General features: G+C 44.5%; 1 protein-coding gene across 9 annotated transcripts in view; it reads left to right on the top strand.

Annotated features, from left to right (window-relative positions):
- FUT10 (fucosyltransferase 10) overlaps window positions 1–24,261 on the top strand; it is a 120,006-nt gene that overhangs the window by 34,574 nt on the left and 61,171 nt on the right. For 8 of the 9 annotated variants that reach the window (XR_012219942.1, XR_012219944.1, XR_012219943.1 and 5 more), the window contains exons 3-4: window positions 17,194–17,473; window positions 17,770–18,605. Coding sequence is in view for 1 of the 9 variants with exons in the window: in XM_073543363.1 (XP_073399464.1) it covers window positions 17,194–17,473; window positions 17,770–18,605 (1,116 nt within the window). In the remaining 8 variants the exon portion in view is untranslated. Of the gene's footprint in view, window positions 1–15,554; window positions 17,474–17,769; window positions 18,606–24,261 lie in introns of all 9 variants that reach the window. The other variant, XR_012219949.1, reaches the window with a different exon arrangement.

Consider the following 24,261-nt stretch of genomic DNA (forward strand, 5'->3'; position numbering starts at 1 on the left):
GACATGTTGTGTCACTTATCCGTCTTGACGTCCCTCGGCGTCCTGGACGATGGTGCTTTGGCGTCGCAGCCGCTGTGGCCAGCCGCTGAGAATCTGGTGTAGTCTTCGGGCATTCCGATGCCCAGACGAAGCAGGGGCACAACAGGCCCTAGAAGAGTTCTTTGGTGGAGTGTCCCCCAGCAGAGGCAGCGGGATACCTCCCGGGAGTGGGAGAGTTGAGGCCGCAGCCCCCGAACAGGTGCTGAGTGGCGGTTGGTAGGCCACCGGCGCAGCCAACGGCTGCACTAGGAAACCCGTGGCGGGTGACGGCCCGGCCCTTGCCATGGACTGGAGCGGGGCGGTGGCGGCTGCGGGCGGCAATGGACAAGCCGCAGTCAGGAGAGGAGCAGCAGCGGCTGCGGGCAGCAGTGGGCAGGATGCAGCCGCAAGCTGGAGTGAGGCGGCAGCGGCCGCGGGTGGCCGCGGGCAGGCCACAGCCACGAGCTGGAGTGAGGCGGCAACGGCCGTGGGCTGAGGTGAAGCGGCGGTCTTCTGTCGGTGGGCTCGGCGCCATCTCCTTGCAGTCCACCTTGAGTCTCCCCCCTGTTGCTGTCCTCCTCTCTGGTTACTGCTCACAGTTCTAGCTCCCTGGCACTCCCACGGTCTCCTGCTCCCTCTCTCCCGTTCTACTGACTCACTCCGACTGGCGTCCTCTGCCCCTTTTATATAGGCTCCTTCCCCAACAGTCCTGTCAGTCTCAGCGGTCCATCCCCTAACTCTGCTCCCTGGAAACAGACCCCCTAGGAACCTAGATGACGGTCCCCTTGGTTCCGGCCCGGACACTCGGCGGGGGCCCTTCCTCCTACACCGCCATCAGGGGCAGAAGCTGCAATCACTGCCTCAGCCTCTGTGCCCTCTCTGAAATTAGGCGCCATCAGTGTTGTCTGTTTTGGAGGCTCGGCTAGTCCTGCTCATCTGATAATGCGTTGGTTGTAAATTGTGATGTATACTCAGTATGAGCTTCTTATACTATATTCCTTTGAATGCACAGCGACAGTGCACTCCCTTGCTGGCTCTGAGGAGAAGAGATGACCCAGAAGGGACCAGTCCACTCTCTGAAACAGATGACACTTTATTTCATGGTGAGGAAAGCAGCTGTGGCAGTGACCGCATCCTCTGCCCCCTGATGATGTCCCCAAAATGCACTGGGATTCTCAATCAAATGTCATTGGAAGTTAAAACAACAAACAAACAAGCAAACAAACAAGCAGACAGGAAGTTAGAGTAGAGAGGGAAAGGTAGAAATTTTTTTTAACTGAAATATATTAGAAAAGTGATTAGATTATTGAATTAAATTTAGTATGAAAGTCACCTTTGGTTTTGGATCACCCTTTAATTCTACACAGTAGAGTTGAGCGAAACGGGTCGAAAAAATTCAAAAGTCGCCGACTTTTGGCAAAGTCGGGTTTCATGAAACGAAACCCGACCCTAGGATGAGGTCGGCCACGAAGTCGGCGACTTACGCGCCAAAGTCGCCTTTCAAAAGTTTGTTTTGCGCTCTTTTTCAGCCAATCAGGATCCACGGACACTGTGGGCAATGTGATGACATAGGCACGGGTCACCACCATCTTTCAGAAGGGCATGCAAGTGATTGGCTTGCTTTGGTGGGCGTCACAGGGGGTATAAAAGGGCGTGCACGCCAACCGAAATCTTACTTCTGCCGATCTTAGTATAGGGAGAGGTTGCTGCTGATTCTGTAGGGAGAGCGTTAGGCAGGGAAGAAGACAAAAAAACTGCTTCTGCTGCTAGCGATTTGGCCTGCACAACACACCAGTCACTGTGTGTGCAGTGCAAGGGGAGGCTATATAGTGGTGTATCAGTGGTGTTGGTTGTTGGGCTGCCTTCTAAGGCTTCCTGACATTCCTGCATTGCTGTTTACCCACTGTTCCGCAAACTGCTTTTTTAAAAGCAATCCCAATTTTTTTTTTTTGTGCTGCTGAGAAGAAAAAAAAACTGCTTCTGCTGCTAGCAATTTGGCCTGCACAACACACCAGTCACTGTGTGTGCAGTGCAAGGGGAGGCTATATGGTGGTGTATCAGTGGTGTTGGTTGTTGGGCTGCCTTCTAAGGCTTCCTGACATTCCTGCATTGCTGTTTACCCACTACTCCGCAAACTGCTTTTTTAAAAGCAATCCAATCTCCCTTATCCTCTAGTCACTTTTGTCACAGCTGTGCCATCGAGCCTGTCACATAGCGCTCAGATATTCATTGGGCCTCACACAATCCAAAAGTGTCCAGTGTCCAAAAGTGTGTGCAGAGATTCAAAATCTCCCTTATCCTCTAGTCACTTTGGTCACAGCTGTGCCATCGAGTCTGTCACATAGCGCTCAGATATCAGTGGGCCTCACACAATCCAAAAGTGTCCATCCAGTGTCCAAAAGTGTGTGCAGAGATTCAATATCTCCCTTATCCTCTAGTCACTTTGGTCACAGCTGTGCCATCGAGCCTGTCACATAGTGCTCAGATATCAGTGGGCCTCACACAATCCAAAAGTGTCCATCCAGTGTCCAAAAGTGTGTGCAGAGATTCAAAATCTCCCTTATCCTCTAGTCACTTTGGTCACAGCTGTGCCATCGAGCCTGTCACATAGCGCTCAGATATCAGTGGGCCTCACACAATCCAAAAGTGTCCAGTGTCCAAAAGTGTGTGCAGAGATTCAAAATCTCCCTTATCCTCTAGTCACTTTGGTCACAGCTGTGCCATCGAGCCTGTCACATAGCGCTCAGATATCAGTGGGCCTCACACAATCCAAAAGTGTCCATCCAGTGTCCAAAAGTGTGTGCAGAGATTCAAAATCTCCCTTATCCTCTAGTCACTTTGGTCACAGCTGTGCCATCGAGCCTGTCACATAGCGCTCAGATATCAGTGGGCCTCACACAATCCAAAAGTGTCCATCCAGTGTCCAAAAGTGTGTGCAGAGATTCCAAATCTCCCTTATCCTCTAGTCCCTTTGGTCACAGCTGTGCCATCGAGCCTGTCACATAGCGCTCAGATATCAGTGGGCCTCACACAATCCAAAAGTGTCCATCCAGTGTCCAAAAGTGTGTGCAGAGATTCAAAATCTCCCTTATCCTCTAGTCACTTTGGTCACAGCTGTGCCACCGAGCCTGTCACATAGCGCTCAGATATCAGTGGGCCTCACACAATCCAAAAGTGTCCAGTGTCCAAAAGTGTGTGCAGAGATTCAAAATCTCCCTTATCCTCTAGTCACTTTGGTCACAGCTGTGCCATCGAGCCTGTCACATAGCGCTCAGATATCAGTGGGCCTCACACAATCCAAAAGTGTCCATCCAGTGTCCAAAAGTGTGTGCAGAGATTCAAAATCTCCCTTATCCTCTAGTCACTTTGGTCACAGCTGTGCCATCGAGCCTGTCACATAGCGCTCAGATATCAGTGGGCCTCACACAATCCAAAAGTGTCCATCCAGTGTCCAAAAGTGTGTGCAGAGATTCAAAATCTCCCTTATCCTCTAGTCACTTTGGTCACAGCTGTGCCATCGAGCCTGTCACATAGCGCTCAGATATCAGTGGGCCTCACACAATCCAAAAGTGTCCAGTGTCCAAAAGTGTGTGCAGAGATTCAAAATCTCCCTTATCCTCTAGTCACTTTGGTCACAGCTGTGCCATCGAGCCTGTCACATAGCGCTCAGATATCAGTGGGCCTCACACAATCCAAAAGTGTCCATCCAGTGTCCAAAAGTGTGTGCAGAGATTCAAAATCTCCCTTATCCTCTAGTCCCTTTGGTCACAGCTGTGCCATCGAGCCTGTCACATAGCGCTCAGATATCAGTGGGCCTCACACAATCCAAAAGTGTCCATCCAGTGTCCAAAAGTGTGTGCAGAGATTCAAAATCTCCCTTATCCTCTAGTCACTTTGGTCACAGCTGTGCCATCGAGCCTGTCACATAGCGCTCAGATATCAGTGGGCCTCACACAATCCAAAAGTGTCCAGTGTCCACAAGTGTCTGCAGAAATTCAAAATCTCCCCTGTCCTATAGACACCTTGTACCTTGTTTTACATTACTATATAGTTTGTTGGATTTTGTCTACATTTCTACCAAAAATGAGGAAGGCTGGTGGAAGAGGCCGTGGAATTGGGCGGGGATTGGCAGCTGGTAATGATGGTGTTGGTGGTGGATCTGATGGTAGTGGCAAGAGCAAAATAGGACCGAATGCAGGAGGTGCTGACCCTGCGTCATCGTCTGGCTACATAAGGCCTCGAACGCTTAGTTTTCTAGGAGTTGGCAAACCGCTTTTAAAGCCAGAGCATCAGGAAAAAGTTTTGTCTTACATTGCTGACTCAGCCTCCAGCTCTATCGCCTCCTCTTCTTCAGTTGTAAAAGGTAAAAGCACTGAGTCGTCATTGGAGGCTCATGTTCATGAACCACACCTTTCCTTGTGTCCTTCACCCCAACCAAGATTGAAGGATGACGCAGGCCATACTACTGATTACTCCATGGAGCTGTTTTCACATACCATGCCTGGATTATCAAGTGAAATGGTGAATTACCCAGGCCAAGATGAATCTGACATGGAGTGCACTGATGCACAGCCGCTGATGGATGATTCTGCTGGTACATTCACTCAGAGCACTACATTGTCCTCGCAGTGTACAGAGCCAGATTCTGACCCTGATGAGACTCAGGTGCCCCTTCCCGCACACTATACCACCATACACGGTGACACAGAGGAAGGTGCACATGACATAGAAGAGGAGGTGATGGATGACCCAGTTGTTGACCCAGATTGGCATCCATTGGGGGAAGAGGGTGCTGCTTCCAATAGCTCAGATGAGGAGCATCCACAGCAGACATCGACATCGCAACAGCTGTTATCTGGCAGGCCCGGAGCACTCCAAAGACAGGTTCCAAACATCAAAAGAGTTGCTGGACAGCTTGTCCAGAGGGTCAAAAGATCACAGCGTGCTAGGCCGCAAAATGTCTGCCAAAGTAGGAAGAGTGCAGTGTGGCACTTTTTTGACCAAAATCCTCATGATCAGGCCAAGGTTATCTGTAAGAAGTGCGCAAAGACCTTTAGCCGAGGGAAAAATCTGAAAAATTTGAATACCAGTTGCATGCTTAGACATTTAACCAGCATGCACTTGCAAGCGTGGACACAACACCAAACCTCAAGTGCCACATGTGCAACTGATCACAACGAAGGTAGTCAGCAACGCTACATTGTTTCCCCCACTGTAAGCCCACCGGTTAGCACAGCAGCAAATGTTGAGGTGTCGTTGCAAGACCACAGCAGTCAGGGAATCCCACTGTTATATCAACGAAAGACTGATTCTAGGCCATCAGAAAGAACACCAACTCCATCACCATCATCAAACCTCTCTCAGTCCGCCCTGTCCACCGCTACTTCCACCATATGCAGCTCTCAAGTCCAGCTCACCCTCCCAGACACTATGAGTAGGTCAAGAAAGAACTCAGTCTCTCATCCGCGTACACTGGGTTTGAACGCCCACATTGCCAAACTAATCTCGTTTGAGATGATGCCCTTTCGGTTGGTGGAAAGCACAGCTTTCCGTGAACTCATGGCCTATGCAGTACCACGCTATGACCTACTCAGTCGCCACTTCTTCTCTTGCAAAGCCATCCCAGCCCTCCACCATCATGTGAAAGACCGCATTGTCCATGCACTCAAGCAGTCAGTGAGCGGAAAGGTGCACCTCACAACTGATGCATGGTCCAGTCGGCATGGCCAGGGCCGTTACGTGTCCATCACTGCGCACTGGGTTAATGTGGTGGATGCAGGGTCCACAGGGGACAGCGGTGGTGGGACAGTGCTGCCTAGCCCACGGTATAGGAAACAGTTGGCTGTAGGCGTTCGACCCTCCTCCTCCTCCTCCTCCTCCAGAAGCGAAAGCTCGTCCACAGAGCGCAGTCGTACGAGCACTCCATCTGCAGCTGCCACTGTTGCACACGATGTGTCCCCTATCGAGCAGCTAGTGGAAAGCGTCAGCAGGCTGTGTTGCAGATGATGTGTTTGGGCGACAGACACACCGCCGAGGTGCTGGCCGAGTACTTGAAGCGACAAACTGAGTCATGGCTGGGCAGTGTACATCTTGAGGCAGGCAAGGTAGTTAGTGATAACGGCCGTAATTTTGTGGCAGCCATAGCCCTTTCAAAACTCAGCCACATACCTTGCTTGGCTCACACCTTGAACCTGGTGGTGCAGTGCTTCCTCAAAAATTATCCGGAGTTAACAGCCCTGCTCCAGAAGGTGCGAAGACTGTGCGCGCACATCCGCCGGTCGCCTGTACACTCCGTTCCTATGCAGAAGCTGCAGCGATTGCTCCACCTTCCCAACCACCGCCTCATTATCGACATTGCAACAAGGTGGAACTCCACCCTGCACATGGTGGAGCGGCTGTACGAGCAGAGGCAGGCCATAATGCATTTGTGGGAGGATACACGGCCAGGCACTTTGAGAGCAGACATGTAGTTGACAGGTGTGCAGTGGTCGAAGCTGAAAGACCTTTGTAAAGTCCTTCAGTGTTTTGAGGAATGCACACGGCTGGTAAGCGCAGACGACGCCATCCTAAGCATGAGCATCCCACTTATGCGTCTGCTCATGCAAACTTTGACGCACCTTAAGGAGCAGGCGTCTGCAGCCAATGTTGATGAGGAGGAAGAGGAGGAGGGAATCCTTGATGACATTCAGCCACTGTCTGCTCAGGGACCTCTCCTGGACGAGGTGGAGGAAGAAGAGGAGGAGGAGGATGATGATGGGGATGATTACTTAGGGGAGGAGGATGCATCTCGTGGGGCAAGTGAAAATGTTGGCGTGGCAAGGTCTGGTACAGGGTTTGTGCGTGACTGGAGGGATGTGGATTTGCCAGAAAGTGCTCCTCCACCCAGCACTCGCAGTGCATCATTGACACCGGGAACATTGGCCCACATGTCAGATTATGCCTTGCGGATCCTAAAAAGGGACCCCCGCATTGCCAAAATGATGAACGATGACGACTACTGGTTGGCCAGCATCCTGGATCCACGCTATAAAGGCAAATTACAAAACATCATGCCACAGGAGAACCTTGACCTAATATTGGCTAATAAACAAGCAACTCTGGTAAATCGGTTGCTTGAGGCATTCCCAGCACACAGCAGCGGTGATGGTTCTCACACGAGCCGTACGGGCCGGGGGCAGCTTGGCAGAGGTGTTCGTGGTGCACACAGCAGAAGTGGCGTTGGAGACAGGGGTTTCATGACAATGTTGTGGACTGATTTTTCAAATACCGCTCACTCAACTGGTAATACTGCATCGATGGAAAGTGACAGGAGACAGCAGTTGTCAACTATGGTTACAAACTACTTTTCCTCCCATATCGATGTTCTCCCACACAGGTCATTCCCCTTTGACTATTGGGCCGCTAAACTGGACACCTGGCCTGAATTGGCCCAATATGCCTTACAGGAGCTCGCTTGCCCAGCTGCAAGTGTGCTATCGGAAAGAGTCTTCAGTGCAGCTGGATCAATCCTGACAGAAAAAAGGACCCGTCTGTCAACCCAAAATGTGGATGATCTAACCTTCATTAAAATGAACCACGCATGGGTTTCCAAGGATTTTGTCCCACCTTCCCCTGATGACACATAGGGTGACAGAAAAATGGCTTGCTTTGGTCCACCTCTTCCTGGTACTTCACCTATTTCGCCTTTTGCATCAGCTGAATGTCCAACATCAACATATGCCACTTTCTAAAACTCCCTAACTGTGCTGCCTCCTCCCCCATGGCCGGGGTCACCACCTAGCGCACGACACCGTGCGAGTGCCATTGCCCTGGACAGCTGGGTAGGGCGACTCTTGGGCGCGGGCACTGGCACAGGGTCCCTCATAGTGCAATCAAGTGTCTCTGACGGTGGTGGTGCACACCCGCCGTCAGACACACCGCTGTACTATGAGGGGCCCAGTACCAGTACCGACGCCCACGAGTGGGCCCCTCTTGCTTGGCAGGGCCCCAGCATTTGCAATCTTTACCTCTCCCTGCTCCTCCGCTGTGTAATCTGGGCCGTCAAATCCATACTGTGCCTGACACCGTCTGAGCCTGCCTCCTGATGTATAGACATATATTTTGAATGTGTACGCTATCCATACATGTTATCCGGGGATACGGTACCCTTTCTAACCTTTGTGCAATCACGTGCAATCCATACTGGGCCTAACACCGTCTGAGCCTGCCTCCTGAGACATATATTTTGAATGTGTACGCTATCCATACATGTTATCTGGGGATACGGTACCCTTTCTAACCTTTGTGCAATCACGTGCAATCCATACTGGGCCTAACACCGTCTGAGCCTGCCTCCTGAGACATATATTTTGAATGTGTACGCTATCCATACATGTTATCCGGGGATACGGTACCCTTTCTAACCTTTGTGCAATCACGTGCAATCCATACTGGGCCTAACACCGTCTGAGCCTGCCTCCTGAGACATATATTTTGAATGTGTACACTATCCATACATGTTATCTGGGGATACGGTACCCTTTCTAACCTTTGTGCAATCACGTGCAATCCATACTGGGCCTAACACCGTCTGAGCCTGCCTCCTGAGACATACAGTCATATGTAAAAGTTTGGGCACCCCTATTAATGTTAACCTTTTTTCTTTATAACAATTTTGGTTTTTGCAACAGGTATTTCAGTTTCATATATCTAATAACTGATGGACTCAGTTATATTTCTGGATTCAAATGAGGTTTATTGTACTAACAGAAAATGTGCAATCTGCATTTAAACAAAATTTGACCGGTGCAAAAGTATGGGCACCCTTATCATTTTCTTGATTTGAACACTCCTAACTACTTTTTACTGACTTCCTGAAGCACTAAATTGGTTTTGTAACCTCATTAAGCTTTGAACTTCATAGCCAGGTGTATCAAATCATGAGAAAAGGTATTTAAAGTGGCCACTTGCAAGTAGTTCTCCTATTTGATTCTCCTATGAAGAGTGGCATCATGGGCTCCTCAAAACAACTCTCAAATGATCTGAAAACAAAGATTATTCAACATAGCTTTTCAGGGGAAGGATACAAAAAGTTGTCTCAGAGATTTAACCAGTCAGTTTCCACTGTGAGGAACATAGTAAGGAAATAGAAGAACACAGGTACAGTTCTTGTTAAGCCCAGAAGTGGCAGGCCAAGAAAAATATCAGAAAGGCAGAGAAGAAGAATGGTGAGAACAGTCAAGGACAATCCACAGACCACCTCCAAAGACCGGCAGCCTCATCTTGCTGCAGATGGTGTCACTGTGCATCGGTCAACAGTACACCGCACTTTGCACAAGGAGAAGCTGTATGGGAGAGTGATGCGAAAGAAGCCGTTTGTGCAAGCACGCCACAAACAAAGTCGCCTGAGGTATGCAAAAGCACATTTGTACAAGCCAGTTACATTTTGGAAGAAGGTCCTGTGAACTGATGAAACAAAGATTGAGTTGTTTGGTCATACAAAAAGGCGTTATGCATGCGCTGTATTGTTGACCGATGCACAGTGACACCATCTGCAGCAAGATGATGCTGCAGGTCTTTGGAGGTGGTCTGTGGATTGTCCTTGACTGTTCTCACCATTCTTCTTCTCTGCCTTTCTGATATTTTTCTTGGCCTGCCACTTCTGGGCTTAACAAGAACTGTACCTGTGTTCTTCCATTTCCTTACTATGTTCCTCACAGTGGAAACTGACTGGTTAAATCTCTGAGACAACTTTTTGTATCCTTCCCTTGAAAAGCTATGTTGAATAATCTTTGTTTTCAGATCATTTGAGAGTTGTTTTGATTAGCCCATGATGCCACTCTTCATAGGAGAATCAAATAGGAGAACTACTTGCAAGTGGCCACTTGAAATACCTTTTCTCATGATTTGATACACCTGGCTATGAAGTTCAAAGCTCAATGAGGTTACAAAACCAATTTAGTGCTTCAGGAAGTCAGTAAAAAGTAGTTAGGAGTGTTCAAATCAAGAAAATGATAAGGGTGCCCATACTTTTGCACCGGTCAAATTTTGTTTAAATGCAGATTGCACATTTTCTGTTAGTACAATAAACCTCATTTGAATCCAGAAATATAACTGAGTCCATCAGTTATTAGATATATGAAACTGAAATAGCTGTTGCAAAAAACAAAATTGTTATAAAGAAAAAAGGTTAACATTAATAGGGGTGCCCAAACTTTTACATATGACTGTATATTTTGAATGTGTACGCTATCCATACATGTTATCCGGGGATACGGTACCCTTTCTAACCTTTGTGCAATCACGTGCAATCCATACTGGGCCTAACACCGTCTGAGCCTGCCTCCTGAGACATATATTTTGAATGTGTACGCTATCCATACATGTTATCTGGGGATACGGTACCCTTTCTAAGGCTGGTTTCACATTTGCGTTTTTTAGCGCTGGAAAAAAACGCATACCTGCGCATGCATTTTTTCCCCTATATTTAACATGGGTGCGCATACCTGCGCGCTGGTAAGCGCATGTATGCGATTTTCATGCGCTGCGTTTTTTTGAGGTGTGCGTTGGTATTTTCCAGACGCAGCATGTTGCATTTTTTGGCCCTGCAAAAAAGCGCATGCGCACACATGCGCACGTTTTGCGCTAAAAATGGCCATTATAGCCTATGGATGCGCATATGTGCGCACTGGCATGCTCATGTATGCGTTTTTTTGCATATGCGTTTTTTTTTTTTAACCATGGAATTTAGGGGTTTGGGTTAGAGTTAGGGTTAGTTAAGGGGGTTTAGGGTTAGGGTTAGGGTCAGGGTCAGGGTTAGGGTTGGGGATTGGGTCAGGGTTAGGGTTAAGTATGGTTTGGTTAAGGGTTAGGGTCAGGGTTAGGGTCAGGATTAGGGTTAAGTATGGTTTTGTTAAGGGTTAGGGTCAGGGTTAGGGTTAGGGTTAGGGTCAGGGTTAGGGTTAGGGTTGGGGTCAGGGTTAGGGTTAGGGTCAGGGTTAGGGTTAAGTATGGTTTTGTTAAGGGTTAGGGTCAGGGTTAGGGTCAGGATTAGGGTTAAGTATGGTTTTGTTAAGGGTTAGGGTCAGGGTTAGGGTTAGGGTTAGGGTCAGGGTTAGGGTTAGGGTTAGGGTCAGGGTTAGGGTTAAGTATGGTTTTGTTAAGGATTAGGGTCAGGGTTAGGGTCAGGATTAGGGTTAAGTATGGTTTTGTTAAGGGTTAGGGTCAGGGTTAGGGTTAGGGTTAGGGTCAGGGTTAGGGTTAGGGTTAGGGTCAGGGTTAGGGTTAGGGTTAGGGTTAGGGTCAGGGTTAGGGTTAAGTATGGTTTTGTTAAGGGTTAGGGTCAGGGTTAGGGTTAGGGTTAGGGTCAGGGTTAGGGTTAGGGTCAGGGTTAGGGTTAGGGTTAGGGTCAGGGTTAGGGTTAGGGTTAGTTAGGGTTTAGGGTTTGGGTTAGGGTTAAGTATGATTTGGTTAAGGGTTAGGGTCAGGGTTAGGGTTAGGGTCAGGGTTAGGGTTAGGGTCAGGGTTAGGGTTAGTAAAGTCATGGTTTGGGTAGTGTGAGGGGCCACCTAAAAATGTTGGAAAAAAACGCAAACGCGGTAAAAACGCACTAAAAACGCATACAAACGCATAAAAACGCTGCGTTTTTTTCATGCATGCTCATAAAAATGCTTGAAAAAAACGCAGCAGTTGTATGCTTATGTATGCGTTTTTTCAATTCGTTTTTTTGCGGGAAAAACGCGCTGCAAAAAAAAGCAAGTGTGAAACTAGCCTAACCTTTGTGCAATCACGTGCAATCCATACTGGGCCTAACACCGTCTGAGCCTGCCTCCTGAGACATATATTTTGAATGTGTACGCTATCCATACATGTTATCTGGGGATACGGTACCCTTTCTAACCTTTGTGCAATCACTTGCAATCCATACTGGGCCTAACACCGTCTGAGCCTGCCTCCTGAGACATATATTTTGAATGTGTACGCTATCCATACATGTTATCTGGGGATACGGTACCCTTTCTAACCTTTGTGCAATCACGTGCAATCCATACTGGGCCTAACACCGTCTGAGCCTGCCTCCTGATGTATAGACATATATTTTGAATGTGTACACTATCCATACATGTTATCTGGGGATACGGTACCCTTTCTCACCTTTGTGCAATCACGTGCAATCCATACTGGGCCTAACACCGTCTGAGAATGATAGATGGGGCCCACCATACACTGGAACATTCCAAAGGTGGACATCAGACACTGGAGCAGCATTTACAGGGCCCATTATACACTAGAGCATTAGAAATGGGGCCCATTATGTTTGGAGCATTATTTGGGCCCATAAGACAGTAGAGCTTCATCCATGGGGACCAACATATACTTTAGCATTATGTGGAGCTCATCATATACTCTTTCAAACATTATATGGGACCAATGATTCTGTATGGAGAAATAGATGGGCCTCGTCATGAGATGTAAAAAGTGAGGTATTTTTCATTGTACTATACCGCTATTTCTCTGCCGTATCGGAGCATGATGAGTTGTGGTATGTGTTAAAGGGGCGCTCTTTCGCCCAGGGCACATGAAAACCTGGAGCCAGCCCTCCCCCCCACAGTCTGTAGCCAAATAACCCCCATTTTTCAGTGCGTAACTTGTATTATGAAGTTAATTAAGGTTGACAAGCTTAAGTAAGAAGAATTGATGCTTTTGGCATTCAAATAGGCACTGTTGGTGTGTTTCCTGTCCTCCTCTCACTGCCGACTTTTATTCCCCATTGACTTACATTGGGTTTCGTGTTTCGGGACGACCCCGACTTTTCCCTATAATCGGACGATCTTGCTCGACCCGACTTTTGGAAAAGTCGGGTTTCATGAAACGAAACGCGACCCTAAAAAACCAAAAGTCGCTCAACTCTACTACATAGTATTAATTTTGTCACTTTATAAAAAGCAGTTGATTATGTGATGAAGTTTACATGAGCATATTAAAAAATCGATATATTCATCCAGAAAAAGACGATTTTCTATCTGTATGTTCATCCGTATGGCATCCATTTTTATACATCAGAAGTGAATAAAATTTAAAGAAGAAATACAGTGTCCTGTGTTAATAATGGAAATGTATTTGTAAATATGGATGCTTTATAGATGCTATATGGATGATTCATATGGGATCCAATTTTTTTACTTTTGCACACACATACACTTCAACAGGCAAGTCTGATCTGAAAAAAAGAGACTGGTGGGTGCTGTGACATTTCTCACACAGACATTTTCAAGCTGTAATCTAAATAGCTCAATTCCATAACATTGCTCCTAGTGCTCTGTCTGAGGTCGGGTTTACTTTTTTTTCATAGACAGCACATGGACAAATATTACAGTTGTGTGAACATAGCCTGACAATACTTGTTGCAATGAAGCTTATCGTATCACGTAATAGCAGTTGATCAAGCAATAATTTGGGAACAATGGAAAAGTTTTTCTCCTCCCTGCACAGGAATACTCAGCGCAGTTTGCCCAGGCCTGCATTATACTAACCAATCACCAAATTTCCAATGCCCTTGTTTCCTATAAAAAATGTCAAATAAGAAAACATATACTCACCTTAACACGCAATCCCCGATGCCCATGTCTCCTATAAAAAAATAATAAACCACCATATACTCACCGGTCCGCCGTAGTCCACGTAATCCCGAGTGTCCCACGGTGATCTCACATGTAGAACATATGTGAAAAATGAGGTTACAGGTTTCCTTTAACGTAAAAAATTATTTTGATAGACCAAGAATTTATATAGAGATATCTTTATCCACACAAATGGTTCCTAGTGTCTTTTCTATCAAGAGTGGTTCAATTTTGAAAGCTGAAACCTTTCCTGAATCCAACATCCCTGAGATCTTTTAGGATAAACAGAATTGGCAAAAGTGTTATCAACGCACTCATCAGGAGAGCGTTAAACTAGAAGAAGAGGGGATGGGAAGAAAAACGTTAGACACGAACATGTAACCAGATATTATACTGATGAATGATATGAGGTGTGACAAAGAAGATCCAAGACAACATACTCAGAAGGGAGGTAAGAAAATTTCTAAAACAATCAACAGGGAGGAGATTGGAACAAAGCAAAATTCTCTAAAATGCATGCTCGCAAACGCCAGAAGCCTGACAAACAAGATGGAAGAACTAGAAGCAGAAATATCTACAGGTAACTATGCCATAGTGGGAATAACTGAGACATGGTTAGATGAAAGCTATGACTGGGCAGTTAACTTACAGGGTTACAGTCTGTTTAGAAAGGATCGTAAAAATCGGAGAGGAGGAGGGGTTTGTCTTTATGTAAAGTCTTGTCTAAAGTCCACTTTAAGGGAAGATATTAGCGAAGGGAATGAAGATGTTGAGTCCATATGGGTCGAAATACATGGAGGGAAAAATAGTAACAAAATTCTCTTTGGGGTCTGTTACAAACCCCCAAATATAACAGAAATCATGGAAAGTTTACTACTAAGGCAGATAGATGAAGCTTCAACCCATAATGAGGTCCTTGTTATGGGGGACTTTAACTACCTGGATATTAACTGGGAAACAGAGACTTGCGAAACTCATAAAGGCAACAGGTTTCTGCTAATAGCCAAGAATAATTATCTTTCACAATTGGTGCAGAATCCAACCAGAGGAGCAGCACTTTTAGACCTAATACTATCAAACAGACCTGGAAGAATAACAAATCTGCAGGTTGTTGGGCATCTAGGAAATAGCGACCAAAATATTGTACAGTTTCACTTGTCTTTCACTAGGGGGACATGTCAGGGAGTCACAAAAACACTGAACTTTAGGAAGGCAAAGTTAGACCAGCTTAAAGATGCCCTTAATCTTTTTGACTGGGACAATGTCCTCAGAAATAAGAATACAGAAAATAAATGGGAAATGTTTAAGAACATCCTTAATAGGCACTGTAAGCGGTTTATACCTTGTGGGAATAAAAGGACAAGAAATAGGAAAAAACTAATGTGGCTAAACAAAAAAGTAAGAGGGGCAATTAACAGTAAAAAGAAAGCATTTAAACTACTAAAGCAGGATGGCACCGTTGAAGCTCTAAAAAACTATAAGGAGAAAAATTCTTTATCTAAAAAAATAATTAAAGCTGCCAAAAAGGAAAAAGAGAAGCACATTGCTAAGGAGAGTAAAACTAATCTCAAGCTGTTCTTCAACTATATCAATAGTAAAAGAATCAAAAGTGAAAGTGTAGGCCCATTAAAAAATTGTGAGGAAAGTATGGTTGTAGATGATGAAAAAAAAGCTAATATATTAAACACCTTCTCCACGGTATTCACGGTGGAAAATGAAAGGCTAGGGGAAATGCCGAGAGACAAAGAAAACCCTATATTAAGGGTCACCAATCTAACCCAAGAAGAGGTGCAAATCCGCTAAATAAGATTAAAATAGATAAATCTCCGAGTCCGGATGGCATACACCCACGAGTACTAAGAGAACTAAGTAATGTAATAGACAAACCATTATTTCTTATATTTAGAGACTCTATAGTGACGGGGTCTTCTTCCACAGGACTGGCGCATAGCAAATGTGGTACCAATATTCAAAAAGGGCTCTAAAAGTGAACCTGGAAATTATAGGCCAGTAAGTCTAACCTCTATTGTTGGTAAAATATTTGAAGGGTTTCTGAGGGATGATATTCTGGATTATCTCAATGAGAATAACTGTTTAACGCCATATCAGCATGGGTTTATGAGGAATCGCTCCTGTCAAACCAATCTAATCAGTTTTTATGAAGAGGTAAGTTATAGACTGGACCAAGGTGAGTCATTGGATGTGGTATATCTTGATTTTTCCAAAGCGTTTGATACCGTGCCACACAAGAGGTTGGTACACAAAATGAGAATGCTGGGTCTGGGGGAAAATGTGTGTAAATGGGTAAGTAACTGGCGTAGTGATAGAAAGCAGAGGGTGGTTATAAATGGTATATTCTCTAACTGGGTCACTGTGACCAGTGGGGTACCGCAGGGGTCGGTGTTGGTACCTATTCTCTTCAACATATTTATTAACGATCTGGTAGAAGGTTTGCACAGTAAAATATCGATATTTGCAGATGATACAAAACTATGTAAAGCAGTCAATACAAGAGAAGATAGTATTCTGCTACAGATGTATCTGGATAAGTTGGGAACTTGGGCCGAAAGGTGGCAGATGCAGTTTAACAATGATAAATGTAAGGTTATACACATGGGAAGATGGAATCAATATCACCATTACACACTGAACGGTAAACCACTGGGTAAATCTGACCTGGAGAAGGACTTGGGGATCCTAGTTAATGATAAACTTACCTGGAGCAGCCAGTGTCAGTCAGCGACTGCCAAGGCAAACAGGATCATGGGGTGCATTAAAAGAGGTCTGGATACACATTATGAGAGCATTATACTGCCTCTGCACAAATCTCTGGTTAGACCGTACATGGAGTACTGTGTACAGTTTTGTGCACCGGTGCTCAAGAAGGATATAATGGAACTAGAGCGGGTACAAATGAGGGCAACATAATTAATAAAGGGGATGGGGGAACTACAATACCCAGAGAGATTAGCAAAATTAGGATTATTTAGTCTAGAAAAAAGACGACTGAAGAGCGATCTAATAACCATGTATAAGTATATAAGAGGACAATACAAATATCTCTCCGAGGATCTGTTTATACCAAGGAAGGTGACGGTCACAAGGGGGCATTCTCTGCGTCTGGAGGAGAAAAGGTTTTTCCACCAACATAGAAGAGGATTCTTTACAGTTAGGGCAGTGAGAATCTGGAATTCCCTGCCTGAGGAGGTGGTGATGGCGAACTCAGTCGAAGGGTTCAAGAGAGGCCTGGATGTCTTCCTGGAGCGTAACAATATTGTATCTTACAGTTATTGTTAGGTTCTTTAGAAGGACGTAGATCTGGGGATTTATTCTGACAGAATTTTATAGGCTGAACTGGATGGACTAATGTCTTTTTTCGGCCTTACTAACTATGTTACTATGTATGTTATGCCACCACTAATAATAAATGCCATGTGAACAGAATTTTACCAATATGGGCAGAAATCTCAAAGGTGCTATTGACTAGAAGTGAATATATATCTATCTATCTATTTATCTATCTATTTATCTATCTATATGTTCCTCAAACTTATATCCACATATATCTTTTCCTCAGGTCATAGTTGAACTGGGTAATTTTGAAAAGCAGAAAGTGAACTCACTTATACAAGATGCCAACCAACAGAAACAATCCAGTCCGTTGCTGAAGGGGTTACATGAATCCATCTTCTACAGAAAACTGGAGCATGCAGTAGGCAGCTATCCCGTTATGCTTTGGTGGTCACCGCTGACTGGCGAGACTGGAAGGCTGGGTCAATGTGGAGGAGAGACCTGCTTTTTCACAATAAACAGAACATACCTTCAGAATCCCTCAACAAAAGCTATCCTGTTCTATGGTATGATAACACCAATATTGTTGCTTTTCTTTTATGGTCATTCTGGTTTTATATGAATATAGCGTAATCACTTTTTTTTGCTTTTTTGCTTGTCTCAAGAGTCTGACACCCATCTTGATCATGTCTTGCTGACACAGGTGCAAGGACATGATCAGGACTGGTTTTCAAGATTTGAATGTTGGATCTTAAAATGTATAGTATATTGAAGAGTTGCAGGTATAGCATATAATGAAGGACATTGGTATTCTCTGGAGATTGCATTTACAAACGAAATAAATATGTTATTACCATTTTAGGAACAGATTTCAACATAGACAGTTTACCACTTCCACGGAAGCCGTACCACGAATGGGCTTTGTTTCATGAAGAATCCCCAAAAAACAACTACAAGCTGTTTCATCCACCAACCATTACTTTGTTTAACCATACAGCTACATTTAGCCGACATTCACACTTGCCTTTGACCAGCCAGTATTTAGAGGATCTCAGGACCCTTACATCACTTGAGTACTTTGTGTCTGTACAGAAGAAGAATATTCTAAGAAACCATCTTGCTCCTGTGGTGTATGTGCAGTCTGACTGTGATCCTCCATCAGATCGGGACACTTATGTACAAGAACTAATGAAATACATTTCTGTTGATTCCTATGGAGAATGTCTGCATAATCGACACCTGCCTCCGCAAGTCAATAACCCATCTTTTATGGACGACACTCAGTTTTATCATATACTTGCTCAGTATAAGTTCATTCTTGCATTTGAAAATGCAGTTTGTGATGATTACATAACTGAGAAACTTTGGAGGCCTTTAAAACTGGGAAGTGTTCCTATATACTATGGCGCTGCTAATATTGAAGACTGGCTCCCCAGTAACAAAAGTGTGATAATTGTGGGCAGATTTTCTCAGCCTCGAGAATTGGCGCAATACATTAAACAGCTAGATAGAAATGACAGTTTGTATATGGAGTATTTAGAGTGGAAGCTACAAGGACATATCAACAACAATCCATTAATCCATGCAATCAAAGATAGAACATGGGGTGTGCAAGATGTAACGCAGGACAATTATATTGATGCCTTTGAGTGCATGGTGTGCAGAAGAGTGTGGGATAACATACGACTACGAAGAAAGGTAGGTGCAACATCTTCATGATTCATTGGTAATATGAGAACTGAAATGGATTTCTAAACTATGCATGAAATTAATGACAGTGAATACTGGTAGCATTTATTTTCTATTGTAGCTTTTAAAACCCAGCCTCGAAATTTACTTTCATAATCATAGAGGATACATTTACAAATAAACTATGCGTAACATTTGGGTCAGTATCTGTTCACACTGTTTCCACTTCAATCTCGGGGCAGGACCAAACATTTGTTGTGGACGATACATGGTAGCAGCGTGGGAGTCCTATTTAATCCCTGGTACTTTTTGTGCTGCACGGTTAGGTTTCTAGGGGGTTAACGGTGCCAATAATGTCTGTAAAGCCCTGTGGAATTAATGACGCTATATAAATGAGTAAAATAAATAAAAATTCCTGGATGTTTAGACTTATGCGAGCCTTGGGTGGGGTTGTCTTCTTTTTTAACCTGAACCTTTGACTCACACTGCCAGTTAAAAGTTTATCTTCTCTGATTGAGTCCTAGGTTTTCAGCTTCTGCTTTGCTTGTTTAAATTCCAGTTGTCTAACCATAACCAGTTTCTTGACCATTGTTTTGCCTTCTGATTTACTTTCTTTTGGTTCCTATCTGGCTACCTGTAAATTTCTGACAGCTTGCACCATCGAACCAGCAGCTGACTCCATGGCTCCATCCCAGAGGCCCATGTTAAGTCCATATACCTGTACAGGGGTTAAAGGCCAGGGCACCCCTTGGTATCTGGTAAACGGAGTGGTTTGCCTTTTTTTTAGAGGTGCTGTTTTACTACTGGCAAAGCATTGTAGCACTATGTGAATTACTGAATCTCCTTTGTGTTTTCTTTTGTGTGGCAACTATCATCATCTTCTTTCTGGAGGTTGACTTGCTTGTGGTTTATACTTAATGTGCACTTGCTATAATGAAAATGGCTTCCCCATTCTCTGCAGCACTTGTGATGGCTTTTAATGTCAATGCAGTAGCCAACGTATACAAGTAAAATAGAAGAGCAAATAATATTGATGCACAGAACAGCAGATTGAGCCTCTGATGGCATGGGGCATAGGCAGCAAAGATCATGGAACCTAATGTAATAAGAATATATTGACGCTGGAATTTTTTCTTTAGTCTATATTTTTCGATAAAAAATTTAACATCCTGGTTTATTGTCACAAATTTGCATATAATCTCCTAATTATACATTAATATGTATGAAGACACCACTCTGTTGTAGCAGAACAAGTGGAGAAAAGCCCCTCTTCCACCTATGACTGCATTGTTTTCCTATCCCAACAGGATAGAGCTCACATAAGATCTTTCTGCAGCTTTTCGATCCTGGGATCTGCTCGTTAAATTGTCCTGGCTCACTAGGCTTCACAATTTCATGATTCTGTGTGAAGCCTAGTCAGTATTCTGACCAGGAATGGGCAGGGAGCTGTGCAGAAAAGTGAGAGCTTTGGGAGAGGGGAATATTACTTTTCTAGATTTTTCATGTTTCCCTGACCCTTTTGCCACTAGCTGGATATAAATGAAGAAAATCACAAAAAAAAATTTGTGCATAAGTTATTATCAAGTTTGAGGTACATTTTGTTCACCATAAATTGATTTGCTCATCTCTACATGCAATGTTTCAACCAATAAAGTGCTCAATGCTGCATTTGTAAGCAAGTTGCTGGGATGCAACACGTAGGTAAGGACAAGGTGGAAGTGACCAATTTAACACTTTATTTTTCTTAAGGCTACGGCCACACGATCAGTATTTGTTCAGTGTTTTTTCTCAGCATTTGTAAGTGAAAACCAGGTGAGGAACAATCAGCGGGCAAGGTATAATAGAAACAAGCGCACCAATTCTGCATGTTTGACCCACTCCTAGTTTTGGCATACAAATACTGATGTGATATACTGACTAAATACTGATAGTGTGGCCGTAGCCTAACACAGATATAGGGAGGAGTAGTTTTAAATAGGATGTAAATTGTGTAAGATCAGAATATGTCAGAATAAAGTATTGGCAAAGTTGACATCAAACACAAAATAATTTGTACACAAGAATTCCTCTTCACTATCCAGCTGATTCCTAGTAGCTGTAATGTTCACGTGGATAAAGATGTTAACGTTGTTCTACTCAATTTACAGGCTCTATCTGGGGTCATGGTGTTCTCCCGCTAGGCCGCAAGTCTTTGTCACAAAGGCAATTAAAGCTTTCTGGGCCTTCCTCACACTGGCTAGTCTCCATCCTGTCTGTTGCACCACCCCGGATTGAACCCTGTCACGCCGCTTGCTCACTGCAGTGGAAGTCCACTACCAAACTGCAGTCTGCACTGTGTCTTCTGTGCTTGACCTGCGATGGTCGTCTGTCGGGTCTTGACAGGCATAGTCTGGCTCTCGGGTCTTGACTGTTGTCTCAGGCCCGGGCGTACTGATTACTTGGCCGCAGTGTGCCTCTCACCACACATTCTGCTGGTCTCACTTATTGATGCTAAACTGACTCCCACCTTGTCACTCCAATCTTTTATATCGGAGAGCTCCATCAAAGATGTCACCTGAACCGGTGCTCCCTTTGGGCATGTCCTTCCCACAACACTTCCTCTTTCTTCTGGTTCTGCAGGGTTCTTTTTAAGCAGGAGCTGGCAGTCTACGATTACAAATGGTGCACACCACTGGGTAATCTAATCTTCCATTCTACGCTCTCTTACACATTGTTTAATATTCTCGATTTAAACTGTTGGTAATGAAATGATGAAGGAACAATTAACTTGATGCTAGCCTCCATTAATTTATTGCATTTTAGATGTTATCTGAGCCAAAGAAGAGATTCTCGATTTTAAAGCTAACTCAATTGGTGGATTGTGCTGCTCATAGTGTCACACCGCCAGTCACGCCGCGCTCACCTGGGGACGGGACCTCGGTCCCGACGTCACCTCTTCCAGAGCCGCTGCCGCACCGGGGGTCCCGTCGGGTGCACACGCGCACCTCTCGTGCTTAGGTTCTTGTGTGCACTGTGTTCTGTGTGCGCGCGCTCTTCTCGGCTCTGTCTCCAGGCCTGGCCTCTCTATGGTGTTGGAGAACTTGACCCGGAAGTCCTAGTGATCATGTGCTATATCAGGCCACCTCTTCCTATGGGAGGTGCCTGATTATTCTTGTACTTCCTGGTTTGGTCTGCCGTGTCCCTGCCTGGCTGTGCGCTGTATTCGGGTCCTCTGCCTTGTACTCTATTGTGCCTCTTGGCACACGCTCTGAACCTGCACTCTGCCTTGTACTCTGTTGTGCCTCTTGGCACACGCTCTGAACCTGCACTCTGCCTTATGCTCAGTTGTGCCTCCTGGCACACACTTTGATCCTGTGCTCTGCCTTATACTCAGTTGTGCCTCCTTGCACATGCTCTGATCCTGTGCCCAGTCTTATGCTCAGTTGTGCCTCCTGGCACACACTCTGTTCCTGTATTCTGTTGCACCTCCTGGCACACCTGCTGCCTAACTCAGTAACATAGTAACATAGTTTTGAAGGCTGAAGGAAGTCCATCTAGTTCAGCCTATTTTTAGTGCAGCTGTTCTGCATTGTTGATCCTGGGGAAGGCAAAAAACCCACAGACTGGAAGCCAGTTTTCTCCATAGGGAAAAAAATTCCTTCCCCTAAGCTGGGTCAACCATCTACCTATAATATTATGTTATTTGTAACCTTCTATACTGTTACTCACAAGAAAAGCATCCATTCCTTTCTTAAATTCATTCAGTAAGTTGGCCATCACCACTTCCTCAGGAAGAGAATTCCAGAGCCTCACTGCTCTTACCGTGAAGAACCCTCTTCTATGCTGGTGCAGAAATTGTCTTTCCTCCAAACGAAGAGAATGCCCTCTTGTTCTTGTCACAGTCCTTGGTACAAACAGTTCATTGGAGAGCGCTCTGTATTGCCCTCTGATATACTTGTACATATACTGTATATTAGGTCTACCCTAAGTCTTCTCTTTTCTAGAGTAAATAGACCTAATTTTGATAACCTTTCTGGGTATTGTAGTGAACCAAATCCATTTATCATTTTAGTAGCCCGCCTTTGAACCCTTTCAAGTTCAGTAATGTCTTTCTTGAGCACCGGCATCCAAAATTGCACACAATACTCCAAGTGTGGTCTGACAAGTGATTTGTACAGAGGGAGAATTATGTTTTCATCTCGTGTCCCCAGACCTCTTCTAATGCATCCCATGACCCTATTTGCTTTGGTGGCAGCTGCCTGACACTGGGCACTCCAATTTAGCTTCTTATTGACTAAGATGCCTAAGTCTTTTTCCATGTCTGATTTCCCCAGCAGTTTCCCATTTAGTAAGTAATTGTAGCATCTGTTTCTCCTTCCCATGTGCATAACCTTACACTTATCTGTGTTAAACCTCATTTGCCATTTTTCAGCCCAATTCTCCAATTTACTCAAATCTGTCTGTAGTTGCAAACTGTCCTCCTTTGTGTTAACTACCTTACATAGTTTTGTGTCATCTGCAAATACTGATATTTTACTGTGTAAGCCATCCAATAGATCATTAATAAATATATTAAATAGTAGGGGGCCCAATACAGAACCCTGTGGTACCCCACTAGTAACCCTGGCCCAATCTGAGTATGCACCATTAATAACCACTCTTTGTTTTTTTTCACTAAGCCAGCTACCTACCCATCTACACACATTTTCCCCTAGCCCAAGCTTTCTCATCTTACTTACCAATCTTTTATGTGGGACAGTGTCAAATGCTTTAGAGAAGTCGAGATAAATGACATCCAATGATTCTCCTTGGTCCATTTGAGAGCTTACATCCTCATAGAAGCTGATCAGGTTAGTTTGACAGGAGCAATCCTTCATAAATCCTTGTTGATATGGAGTTAAACATTTATTAACATTGAGATATTCCTTAATGGTATCCCTTAGAAACCCTTCAAAAATTTTACCCACAACAAATGTTATGCTTACCGGCCTATAGTTTCCAGGTTCCCTTTTACACCCCTTTTTGAATATTGGTACCACATTTGCTTGCCGCCAATCAAAAGGAACAGACCCTGTTTCTATAGAGTCTTTAAATATAAGGAATAGAGGCCTGTCTATCACATTACTTAACTCCCTTAATACCCGAGGGTGAATGCCATCAGGGCTTGGTGATTTGTCAATTTTAATCTTACTAAGGCGGTTCTGCACTTCTTCCTGGGTTAGGCAGGTAATACTTAATGGGGAGTTTACATTAACACTCTGCATTTCCTCTGGCAAATCCTTTTCCTGTGTGAACACTGTTGAGAAAAAAGTATTTAAAACATTTGCTTTTGCCACATCGCTCTCTATGATTTCACCCTCATTGTTCTTTAAAGGGCCGATACCATCAATTTTAATCATTTTACTGTTTATATAATTAAAGAATAGTTTGGGGTTTGTTTTACTTTCCTTAGTAATGAGTCTCTCAGTTTCCACTTTTGCTAAATGTATTTGTTTTTTACACATTTTATTATTTTCTCTATAACTTTTTAATGCTTCTTCATTGCCTTCTTGTTTTAGCTTCTTAAATGCCTTGTTGTTGTTATTTATTGCCCTTTTTACATCCTTATTTAGCCACATTGGTGTTCTCCTGTTCCTAACCCTTTTATTTCTGAACGGTATGGCTAGCTCGCAGTGGGTGTGTAAAA

The sequence above is a fragment of the Dendrobates tinctorius genome, unplaced genomic scaffold (genome assembly GCF_039654945.1).
Source record: "Dendrobates tinctorius isolate UK_male_01 unplaced genomic scaffold, ASM3965494v1 ptg000011l, whole genome shotgun sequence".
Taxonomy (NCBI): Eukaryota; Metazoa; Chordata; class Amphibia; order Anura; family Dendrobatidae; genus Dendrobates; species Dendrobates tinctorius.